This window comes from Pempheris klunzingeri, chromosome 10 (assembly GCF_042242105.1).
Source record: "Pempheris klunzingeri isolate RE-2024b chromosome 10, fPemKlu1.hap1, whole genome shotgun sequence".
Classification (NCBI taxonomy): Eukaryota; Metazoa; Chordata; class Actinopteri; order Acropomatiformes; family Pempheridae; genus Pempheris; species Pempheris klunzingeri.
This window is the reverse complement of record NC_092021.1, coordinates 18,777,036-18,789,435: the sequence shown is the minus strand read 5'-3', so window position 1 is coordinate 18,789,435 and position 12,400 is coordinate 18,777,036. Positions and strand designations below refer to the sequence as shown.

Here is a 12,400-nt window from a genome sequence, read left to right as displayed (position 1 = left end):
TGTCAGATGTGAGACTGGTCATGCATTGCACAGATATTACTAAGAGAGAATAGGAGGACGACTCGAGGGAGTTGTGGCAAGTTTTAGCAACAGTTTGTTCCCAACGAAGTCCCACAACTTCCAGCTTCAGTATTAAGCCAATATCACGGTGGATATCTTGACTTGTCACTGTTAGTAATGCATTGATATAGTTAGTTAGAAGAATGTCAACTTTAGTTCAACTAGCTGCTTTACTTTCTGGGTACTTGCATTGTGCATGCTGGTTTATTGCCATCGTTAATGCTAGTAGCAACACCTGTGCTTGTCCAACGATGACAAGTCAAAATGTGTGCTATTAAACTGTCATGTTTTCCCATTCACCGCACAAACCACTTTAGGATCTATAAACTCCACTCCCCCAAGCCCCGCCCCCACTCCCGGAACAGGAAGTACCTGCGCGTTGCTGCTGACGTTGATACTATACAAAGTGACGATGGCGTTCACGGATCAGTCCCTCCTGGACCTAACAGATAAAGAAACCCGGGAGAAACTGTCGTTATGGGATCGCCGCACCGACGCCATGGCCCCCCTCACGGAGAAACAAATGGACTCTGTCCTGGAGATCCGAGCCGCTGCTGAAACACTGTCTGTACCGTCAGAGGTGAGCTGTGACACTGGAGTCGGCTAGCTAGCTAACAGGGTAGCTAACTTAGTTTCTAAACGCCAGTGAGGGTAACTAAACCAAGAAGCTTCGTGTGTATCAACTTATTACACTTCTCTGTCATGCAAACAGGATATTAAAATAAACATAACACGGAAGTTTATCTTGTATGCTAGCTAGCGTGCTTGTTCTTGCGCTCCGCCACGTCAAGCCGCTCAGTTAGCTTCATATGAGGTCTTGTTGGGTGAGCTTGGAAACAGAGAGCCCTGCTGTGTGTTGCAGTTGCCCATTGAGGACCTGTGCAGCCTTTCGTCGCGGTCCTTGCAGTCCCCCTTCACAGCCACAGTGCCCGCTTCAACAGAGGACGTCCTGCTCAAGGGTTTCCAGACGCTTGATATGGAGAATGACAGGATAGAAACCGCACAACAGGTGACTGCCTTTGTCATCAGTAAACAGTGCAGATATACTGTGTCGTTATCGGATGCATGATTGTAATGAGGTGTCGATTTGTATTGCAGTTTTTTGCCTGGTTTGCCAAGTTACAGGCAAACATGGACCAGGATGATAGCAGTAAATACAGGTGAATGATGTTTTGATGAGTGCTTTACCCTACAAACCATTTGCATGAGGCAATGCAGTGTTATTTGCAGTTCATTGCAACATTTCAGGATAAATAAACTCATTGTGCTTTACATTACAAACCCACATCCACCTTGCACATCATAGACTAGCCCAGTTTCAGTCCTCTGAATCGCAGTCTAGCAAGACATAACCCACTGACACATAAATGCAGACAGGCATATAGTCAATTACCATAAGCCAAAGGGGAAGTTTGGCCACTGTTGTGACAGATCTCAGATCGTCAGGCTGTGTGTTCCCCAGAATAGGACCAAAGTAACAAAAAGCAAGGTGGAAATCTGCTGCTGTGCTGCTCTGTGAGTTAAGCTTTCCTGCTGCACTTCTGTCCACACCACACCCCAATTAGCGATGTCACCGCTGGTATTTAGACCCGCACACCTGCTGGGATGTCCCTGTTTAAGGTTCAGTCAGAAGTGCAACATGCTTGAAAGGGTCACGCCATAAAGAGCAGTGCATCCAGTTTTCCGCTTAGTGTTAAAATGTAGTCAAATTGCTATGCAAACCAGTACGTAGTTTCACTGCATCATCTTGTCTTTTGGAAAGTAAACGGATCATGTTTGTGCTTTTCCCTTCAGGAAAACCAGAGATGATCTAAACTGCTACCAGGAACAATGTGATGCTATTCTGAAAGATGTCAGTGTCGCTCTGGAGCACTTGCACTCCCTTCAGAAACAGTATCTGTTTGTGTCTAATAAGACTGGCACCCTACATGAGGCCTGTGAACAGCTCCTGAAAGAGCAGGTAAGCTGCATGCTGCTGTATCCATCTATTAACCCAAGCCACTAAATGAGCAGATCACTGAGACTTGATTAGTAGAAAATGTTTAAATCGTGATGTCACTGAATGTCTTTTTTTTTTTTCTTCTTTCAAACATGAACATCTCCCCCAATCCCAGAATTAGCTGTAATGTCTGCATGGTCTAAACTCTGGAGCTGCTCTGAATTGGGAAATTGTGTTAAAACAAGCGTGGTGAATCCTAAAGGAGTCACTGGAGATGACTGGAAATACCGTACATTATCTAGTTCAGAACAGCATGACATAGATAAAAGCTTGTCTGAATAAAAAGAGAAAAGATAGAAAACATTCTGCAGGTGTGAAAAATCAATCTGCTGCTCATTCTTTCTGTGGCATCTTCTTGACGAAGCAGTTTTCATTTCTTTTTGTTTTCTCGCAAATGCTTATATTCACAAATATACACTACTCACAAAAAGTTAGGGATATTCGACTTTCAGGTGAAATTTATGGAAAATGGAAAAAGTTAATGCGACAGTGATATTATATCATGAAAGAAGGGCATTTAAGTAGAAGCATGCAATGGTAATTTCTTCATTTTAAACAATTTATTGAAAGAAAAGCTAACAACAGTGGTGGGTATACCACAACAAAAAATGTTCAGTGTCTCAATAAATTGGGATGTGGCCAAAGGACGTCCACTCCTCTCCTTTCTGTGACTCTTCCAGTCTCTGTATCACTGTTACAACCTCCTGATGACACTCTGTGACCCTCTAAGCTCAGTGAAAACTTCAATCTGAGGACTTCCTGTTTGAAGCCTCGCAATGGCGAGGAGCTGCTGATCAATTGTTAGGTGTCGTCTTGGTCTCATGATGTCAGAATGTGAACAGCTTGATGAGGAGGACTGTTTAAATACCAATTCTAACTGAAGCAGGAAACGTATTGGTGGATTCATGGATCAAACCTGTTGTGAATGTTGCTGTTAAGCTTCTTGTTAGAGAACAGCAACTCGTGCAAAAAGTACTGAAACACTGAACAGTTGGACATGGTCATTCAAAAGTTTAGAGAAGGTCACATTAAGTTCACCTGGAAAGGTTAGAATGCATTTTAGGTTCATCCTGAAATTTCACCCGAAAGCCGAATATCCCTAACTTTTTGTGAGTAGTGTATGTAGGTTGGACCATTCGATTCAACTGAAGTGAACTTGAGCTGAACTGAACTGAAATGAAGCTGTTCGGCTGTATTGTGTCAAGTGTTTGTTGTTTTCTCTCCTTGCAGTCAGAGCTTGTTGACCTGGCAGAGAGCATACAGCAGAAACTGTCATATTTTAATGAGCTGGAAAACATAAACACGGTAAGCTGGGTCTGAAACATTTTATAGTGAAGTATATGCATCGTAAATTCTCAGTATATTAATTTCTAATTGGATGGTAACTTAATTATTATTAAAGAACTGCAGCTATGTCCCAGATTAAGCACATTACTCTGAGGACTTTGGATGTCAGCTACATTTCCTATGAAATTATGTCTAAAAAAATTACATAGACTGCATTCATGAAATTCAGTTTCAAGTACATGTTTTGTTGTTTTTTTTTTAAACAAATTTTACTCTGGCCTGGTTTCGAAGTTAAAACAGCACATTTCAGGCAATGATGTCTGTGTTATGTGAAACAAACTTTTTGATTAAAAAGATTAAGAGGATTAAGATTGCGATTGATAATGTTTGGAATTACTCAACTCTTCCTTTTTCTTGGCAGAAACTGAACTCACCAACCTTGTCTGTAAATGGCGAAGGCTTTATTCCAATGCTTTCGAAGCTGGACGACTGCATTGAATATGTTTCTTCACATGTAAGTAGCTCGCACTCTCAAGGAAATTTCAGTTCTGTCTGAGTGGACCTCATTTTATTTCCAGCGATGAAGTAATTAAACACTAGATCAAGCTTTTAAGCAGTAAATGTGTTTTTATCCTTTCAAAGGAATTAATTAATATTCATACTCACTGCACTGCAGAGAGTTTTTTGGGTTTATTTTTAGTGGGAAACTTAAACCAAGACCGTGACAATATATTCTTGATTTACTGTAACTACAGAACTGTACTACCTTCAGAGTATGATCTATGCTTGGCAATATGTTGTATATGACCACAATTAAAGCTGTCTAACACTTATCTCTATTGATTGCAGCCCAATTTCAAGGACTATCCAGTATATTTGGCCAAGTTTAAACAATGTCTGTCTAAAGCTATGCACTTCATGAAGATTCACATCGTAAACACTCTGCAGAATCTCACAAGCCAGTTAACGAAAAGGGTAAGGAAATTTCACATTTCCTCCCCCCACAATGGTGTATAGAGGCACAGATACTGTATGTGCCTAGTGTGCCTAGTCTGATGTTAAAAGCTCTTTTTTTTTTTTTTTGTCTTCCCCAGGATCCAATGGGCTTGACCAACGCAGACAATGCTTTTACACTTTACTATGTTAAGTTTAGAGCAGCTGCACCAAAAGTTAGAGTGAGTGCGGTGTTTTTATTACCCACTGAAATTGTGCATGATGATTTTCTGCAATAAAATGACATTTTTGTTAACACCTTTTGCCTTTCAGTCACTGATTGAGCAGGTAGAACAGCGAGCAGAGAGGATTCCAGAGTGAGTATTAACATTTCTCCAGAGCAAAGCAGCAGCGTTGGCATTCCTGTTACATTTTTCTCTACAGTTCTTGTTCTAAATTAACCCCTCCCCCTCCCCCTAACACTGACGTGAACAGATACCATCAGCTCCTAGATGAAATCCATCAGTGCTACCATGACCAGAGAGAGCAGCTCCTTAGCCCCAGCATTACATCCACCATTACTGACCTGACCAACCAAAACAGCAAAGACCACTGCGCTCTGGTAAGGCATGATTAGTTCAAAGTAGAACTGCCCTTTAGATATAGTAAGATGACATTTGAGCTTGCAAAGAAGGCACAGTATGGTCCCTCTGGGAAATTTTGTGGAGTGTTTGGTACAGACACAGTGTGGTGCACATGATAAATGGGTATGACCTGAGATTGTGTACAGCAAGCTCCCAAAGCTTATTCCTGTTTTGTTCACCAGTGAATTTCTGTGTAGTGTTTCATATACTCTGTCATACCCAAACTGTAAAGCAATGACTAATGCGGTCCTCTAATGTTTTTAAAAATGTGACTGACTAAAAGGTTGGCACAATTCATTCATAACATATTTTTATTCTAATTTGACACTTTAGAAATAACTAATCCAGTTTTGGCACCCAGACAGACTATGTATTTTGACGCTGTTGTGACATTTAAAAACACTTCACTAATTGGCGTGATGGGGATCCTATAATTAAAGGTCAGAATGTCATGCAACAAACGTCATAACAGCTGCACCACCTGTCCGAGATTTTGCTTTTAATGAAACTCGAAAGGTTATGCATCTTGTTAATGATTGCTGTAATGGCTGCCTGCATCATTTATGTGGGAGGATGCGTTTGCTTGTTTGAAGGGAAGCCAAGGGTATTTTGTGAGCATTGCAGCAGGTGATCATTATGTGCATTTGTACAGGTTCGCAGTGGCTGTGCCTTTATGGTTCATGTGTGCCAGGATGAGCACCAGCTGTACAATGAGTTCTTCTCTAAACCCACACCCAAACTAGAGTGAGTAGCACCCACCTAACTGGAAACACGGTCACTGAACACACAGAGAGAGTGCACGATATGTTAAGTGTTCACAATACCATTTGTCACAGCATGGGTTGACAATTTGTATTACTACTTAAAACTATTTTTCAACAGTTATCATAATTATTTTTAGTCATTACTTTATTCCGTAACTTGAAGGAAAATTCAAAGCCTGAAATGAACAGAAAGTGTAATTTTAGACTTCTCAGTTATACAAAGCAATTAATGGTGTGGCGTTTAATCTCCGACAGCGAGCTGTTAGAGAAGTTATGTTTGTCCCTGTATGACGTCCTCCGGCCTCTCATCATCCACATCATCCACCTGGAAACCCTGTCTGAGCTCTGCAGTATCCTCAAGAACGAGATGCTGGAAGACCACGTTCACAATAACGGTAGGTTTAGAGCTTTTGTTCTCCTCAAAGCCTCTCACTTGTCACGCAGGGTGTTGAATATTGGAGCATATCTCCAAAATGTCGAGCCTTGTCTTAAAGTTTATAGTGAATTACACCGGGGTCTTGTCAAGCTGACAGGCCATTTTAACGGGTAACATAAAGATTTCCTGATGCAATACCTTGCTTTTTGGTTCTCATCCACCCTTTGTGATTTCCCATCGCTGTACATCAACTTTATACTCAAGACCTTATTGGATTTGTGTCTGATGCATCGTTTTACAACAAAGTGTTGGACTAGAGGGCAAAGTTTGTTGTGATTTTGGTATTGGTTTACCTGTGAACTGACCTCTGTGGGTCTTTATGTAGCTGCTCAGTTGGGGGCCTTTGATGCAGTAGTGAAGCAGATGCTGGAGGATGTCCAGGAGAGGCTGGTCTACAGGACTCACATTTACATCCAGACTGATATCACAGGCTACAACCCAGCTCCAGGGGATCTGGCCTATCCTGAGAAACTGGAGATGATGGAAGTGAGTCTTGTATGCTGAAAGTAATGTATCCCCCCCCCCCTCCACCAGTTTTAATCAGCTAAGCTTCTACTCAGCTACTTTACACAACATGGATGTAATTATTAATTTTATATTTTTATTAGATGTTAATGGATGTATTATTTTTTGAATAGTAGTTCAGTCTATAAAATGTCAAAGATGAGGAGATGCCCATTCAAAGCTCCAGAGCCAAAGATAATGGTTTTCAAAATGCTTGTTATGTCTGACACAACAAGTGTAACACTTCAAACTGTCTGCAGGTCCTTGAAAAGTTGAAATGTTTTTTTGTTGAATTATGTAAAGTTAAGACCTTGAAATGTCTTGTGAATATTTGCATGCTGCTAAATAAGCCTTTGAGTCATACCTTATATTGAAAAACTCCTCAATGCATTGCATCTATGCTATTTTTTTTTTTTACTATGAAATGTGAACTATGCTTTTGATAATTCATCGGATTTTTAGTGGCTCTCTGTTTGTGTTTTCTGTTCATTTTGCCTTAAAAAACCTCTTGCTGAAGCAAATGAAAAACACGACTTTCTATCGAACTGGTGCCTTTCCGTTTTTACCTTTTTAATAGAGAATTGCTCAAAGTTTGAAGGAAGAACAGATGAAGCAGATGTCCCAGGAGGCCATGTTTTCTGATGTTCAGCTTGAGGATCCTGAGGGGAGAAGAAACAGTAATGCTGGTCCGAGTGCCCACTTAATTATTTATTTATTTATTTTTACAAATTTTTGTGGTGTTGTCATTTGTCAGTGTCATTTGTCATTTGACTCTTCCTCCTCTGTACAATGAATACAGGGAGTGTGGAGGGATCAAGCCTACAGACATCTATCTCTCCTGCTGATCTGCACGGCATGTGGTACCCTACCGTCAGACGAACGCTGGTGTGTCTGTCCAAGCTCTACAGATGTATAGATGTGAGTCTTCAATTGGTTTCTTTTGTGTTTTTTTTTTTTTTTTTTCTAATTTATAGTCTCCCTCCTAAAATGTGGCTGAATGTGTGGTTTATAGTTTTTCACTTTTGCATTTTTCCCTGTCTGTTACTGTGACTTGGTCTTTCTCCAGAGAGCGGTCTTCCAGGGTTTATCTCAAGAAGCCTTATCTGCCTGCATCCAGTCCCTGCTTAAAGCTTCAGATATCATCCTTAAAAACAAGGTTGGCACACATTGTTATGGGTGTGGTATTCTTATTTATAACTTTTCCAGATTTTCATTATTATCAGTACAGCTGGAAATGTGCCTTTCTTTTGACATAGTAAATAAGATCAGCTCCCTTTCAGATGAAATATTCGCCATTATTCAAATTCCTTCCAGCTACAGTATCCTTAACTAAAGCAGCTGGGATGTCATTTAAAGTTTATTTTAATGGGTGCTTTATTATGCTCTACAGTGTGTTCAACAGACCGTCCTTTATTTATGGGGTTCTCTCACCTTCATATTTGCTGTCTATCTGTGCTAAGTGGCCCGTTTCAACCTAACACTTCAAATTAAAGCGGCAGCATCAATCTCAGAGGAGTTCCCACCCCAATGTTGATGATGTCTTTTTCCAATGTTTTAGTCGGTAGCTGAGCAATAAATGGTTTCAGCTGCCTTTTTTGTCACAGTAATATGTCCCTTTCCAGCTATGGTTAATCAGCAGTTATTAATTAGACATATTCCCTTATCGTCTCAGAGCCTGTGCTTTTTATGTTCTCTGTAGCTTGGATAGTCAGCAGATGCCCTTTTGTGTTGGCAGCCTGCAGTGCGGATTTAACAGTGTGCTATCACTTTCTGTAGACACAAATAGATGGGCAACTTTTCCTGATCAAGCACCTGCTGATAATGCGTGAACAGATTGCCCCATTTCACACCGATTTTGCCATCAAGGAAATCTCACTGGACCTGAAGAAAACGCGAGGTAAGATAATTAAAGGTGGAGGGAACATTGGTGTTCAGCTCCATAAAGCCAGTCATTACATTCTCATGCTCATTAAGCAACTTGTGCCCATCACATGCACCAGTGGCAACAATTAATGTGGAAATTACATTGTAATCCAACACCATAATGTACATTAACCGATGGCTCACAGGGCAGATTCGCTCCTCCTATCACCCTCATCTCTGTCAAGGTCATATTTAATTTGTAGCACTAGAGGGCACTCTAATTCTACCAGCTCAGATTTAATCTCTTCTTTGTGTTAAGATGCTGCCTTCAAAATCCTGAACCCTAAGGCTGTTCCCAAATTCTTCCGACTTAACAGTCACAACGCCATACTTGAATTCCTGTTGGAGGTAGTGTTTTTATACATTTTTTTTTTTTATATATGTAAAAAATCAGACCATGCACTTCATGTACTTTGATAGCACCCTGCCTTAGGGAAACGCCACTTGATACTGCTAAACCCTTTGTCTCTTTGGCCCCCAGGGAACACCAGAGATAAAGGAGCACTACATTGACTCTAAGAAGGATGTGGACCGACACCTGAAGTTCAGCTGTGAGCAGTTCATCCAGCAGCAGACTCAGATCTTTGTGGGGAACCTTGAGGAGTTTCTCACCAAGGTAACTGTTTGAGCGAAGGCAGACTTGGCCCCAGGCAGCGACCGCTCAACCTGACCTTCATTTTTCAGCTTTTACATATCAAAAACCTTTGAAAAAAAATCATTTGCTTATTCACTGATCATTGAAGGTCTCAGTACTTAACTGACAACTGAAGATAAAATGGCTGTTTTTCATCTTGAATATCTAATTCTGTTTCTAGGTATGAGTGTGTGTATATGCGCATGTATTTTTCTTGTGTTCTTTCAGTGAAGTCATTGTGCTCGCTGCGGTTGCTGTTTTTTCTTCTACTGAGTTTTTCATTATCAATTAAGTAAATACTACTCTTTGTCTAATTAAAGACCGAGTTGAATTGGTTCAATTGGCAGCGCAGCTTCTTGTGCTTGTTTACATGGCTTACAATAACACCAGCGCAAATTAAGTCTTTTCATATTAATGTTTTGTTTTGACTGTCTGCATTCAGGTTGCAGCTCTTAAAACTATGGCTATCCAAGGTGGCCCCACATACAGTCTGTCTCAGCAACCTTGGGCACAGCCAGGTAAGATTTGTCTCAGGAAACGCCACTGGCATCATACTGTAATTCATCAAAACTTGTATAGCGAATACTAGAGGACATGTCAGTGTTTTTCTTTTCTTTTTTCCTCAGTACCTTTTTTTTCCCCTCTTTTCAGCAAAAATCAACGATATAGTGATGGCTACCTACCGGGTGATGAAGAGCAAGCTGCCAAGCACTTTACAGAGCATGTCCTTGTACTTAGCCAATAGAGACACAGAGTTCATCCTTTTCAAGCCTGTGCGGGTGGGTGGCAGAAGCGCTAGGGTGTAGCATGTACTGCATGACTCCATTTCTTTTTAAGTCATTGTCAAGGCTCAAAGAATTCTTTCATACAGTGTTAACAGAGCAGGAATACCATGTGCTTTCCATCAAAGGTCCAATCAGTCATTTCTTGAGATTATATACATTAGAGGTTATTCGTGTGTATCACCCAAGAGTTCATCTCACGGTTAGAAAGACATTTTAGTCTCTCTCTTCATAGATAAAGAAATTATGGGTCGATCTTAAGCAGCGTGGGCAGACATTACCATGTAAATAAACCGCTCACAGCATCACAAATCATTGACTTACATTTATTCATTAGCGAGGGTTAGTCACTGTAGTAAAAGACCTGTCAATCAGTTTAGGAGAGATATTAATAACTGTTATCAAATTCATGTCTTGGGCTGTCCCTTTTTGTTTAAATTTGACTAGGAGATTGTGCCTTTAGCTATAAATTATCAGTGTGATTGAACTCCTAATAGAGAAATCTTTGTGCTGCCTGTGTACTGTTCATCAGGGTGCCAGGTGAAGCTGAATGAGAGAGAGAGAGAAACAAATTTCATCGGTTGACATGGAAACAAGATAGTGAGGGGACGTAGGCCAGATGGAAATGAAGTATTAATTTCTCTCCAGCACTCAGTAATAGGATGGCGTTTTTTTCCCCACAGAATAACATCCAGCAGGTATTCCAAAGACTGCATGCCGTGCTTCAGGAGGAATACAGCGGAGAAGACCTTCAAATCATCGCCTGTCCATCTATGGAGCAGGTACAGTAATGTGGGATTTGCACAGCCTAAAGGAGCCTGACATAGTTTTAATAATGCCAGCGCAACATCCAAAACTGCTGAGGGCAACTTCAGTGGAGAAACATTTGATAACGGATGCCACGGCCAGTACTCACGATTTTTCACGGCTCTCTTTCAGATTAACCTACTGCTGTCTGTGAATAAGTAATGTCCGAGTTCGGTGTGGTGATGCCGGTGTACACCTTCTGGATAGCAATGGGATGTTGCAACTCAGGCCATAACCGGGAGCTGTGTGGCTGAGCAGACGAGATGGCTGGAGAACTGCACCTGAGCTCTAAGCTTAACTGGGAGCGCTGAACTGACGGCAAAAGAAAACCTGCACAAGGCCAAAGATTCTCTAACAGAGGCTCAAGTAGCTACAAGTATGATGAGGTTCAGGTATTCATCTTAAAGTCTATGACACACTGGGAAGTGGAGGGTATTATTGTGGGTGCTGAGCTGATGATTTTGTTTGACTAAAATTGAACGTGGTGTTGTGTTAAGGGTTGTTTTCATGTAGGAGGAATCCATTCTGACAAGGGTGGATTTATGATGACAGTTAACACCAACGTGTTTTGAATAAAAAAGGATTTGCACATGTGGAGGGTGAATTATATTAAGAGTGTTCAGACAAGGACACTTTGGGTGCGCAAATAGAGGCACTAAAGGGTTGTTCATCAGCCAGGTAGCTAATTGCCAGTAAAGGGGCTTGCATTCAGATGCCTAAATTCCCTGGATGGGTTTTTTTTGAAGGATAACAAGAGAAAAAAATGCTGCAAAATATTTTATTCCTCTGTTTTAAAACGTAACAGTCTTTTTAACATTCAGTAGAACTTTACGGTGGCCTGCTGTGCTTCAGGACTCAGGTCCAACAGGTTTCCCCCTCTGATCATAGCGAAATCCACCCAGCTGTTCTTTACTCGTCAGATGTTTTCTTAAAGATTCTTCCTCATTCTTCTTGTGAATGATTTTTGTTATTCTGTTGCAAATATGTAAAAAAACAATACAACAAAATCTTATGTTTTATACTTTTTCTTTTTATACATAGGTTGATTACAACTAATATACTTTTACTCTGGCAAAATAATGGGTTGTTGACCTTGGCAATTTTGCACTGTATACTAAACGATTTATGGGTATATTTCTAAGGGGTCCTCACAGAGTAACAAAAGTAACAGGGCATGGTCAGTCTAATGTTTGCTTTGGTGTTTCCCATGTAAAATGACGTGTACAGTTATACTATTTATGAACATTCTGATTATATAAAAAAAAAAAAAAAAAGTTGCTGATGCTCTTTGGTTTTATTTTTTAGCACTATTTTTTTTTAGCACTTTCAATTCAGATTCTCAGAACACTATAGTACGAGCCACTTCACACAAATGAGAAACTGCCACTCAAGGACATCCTTGGCTTTAGGGGGTCTTCTTGGCAGACTGTTGCTGTTTCATTGGCTGCCGCCGTCTTTCCATCTGTGAGATGAGGCTTTGCTGGGGCTTGACCTTCCGTGGACCGACAGTCTTTTGATAGGTGATGAGGGACTGGATGTTTTCGAGCAGGACATTGATCTCTGCGCTCTTCTGCTGCAGATTCCTCTGAAGCATGTCAGGCCCCGGCAGCGTTAGACCTTTGCCTTC

The 12,400-nt window shown here is 40.8% G+C and overlaps 1 protein-coding gene across 1 annotated transcript; it reads left to right on the top strand.

The window, feature by feature from the left end:
- The first annotated feature begins 472 nt into the window (after positions 1–472).
- Positions 473–12,032, top strand: cog3 (component of oligomeric golgi complex 3). The gene is made up of 23 exons (XM_070838308.1): positions 473–640; positions 923–1,069; positions 1,159–1,220; positions 1,855–2,020; positions 3,290–3,364; positions 3,768–3,860; positions 4,196–4,321; positions 4,441–4,521; positions 4,613–4,656; positions 4,775–4,901; positions 5,576–5,667; positions 5,943–6,082; positions 6,449–6,609; positions 7,205–7,313; positions 7,427–7,545; positions 7,694–7,783; positions 8,404–8,524; positions 8,810–8,898; positions 9,032–9,166; positions 9,627–9,702; positions 9,836–9,963; positions 10,650–10,748; positions 10,906–12,032. The coding sequence occupies exons 1-23, from the start codon at positions 473–475 to the stop codon at positions 10,933–10,935; spliced, it is 2,478 nt and encodes an 825-aa protein (XP_070694409.1). The 3' UTR covers positions 10,936–12,032.
- Positions 12,033–12,400: the final 368 nt, after the last annotated feature.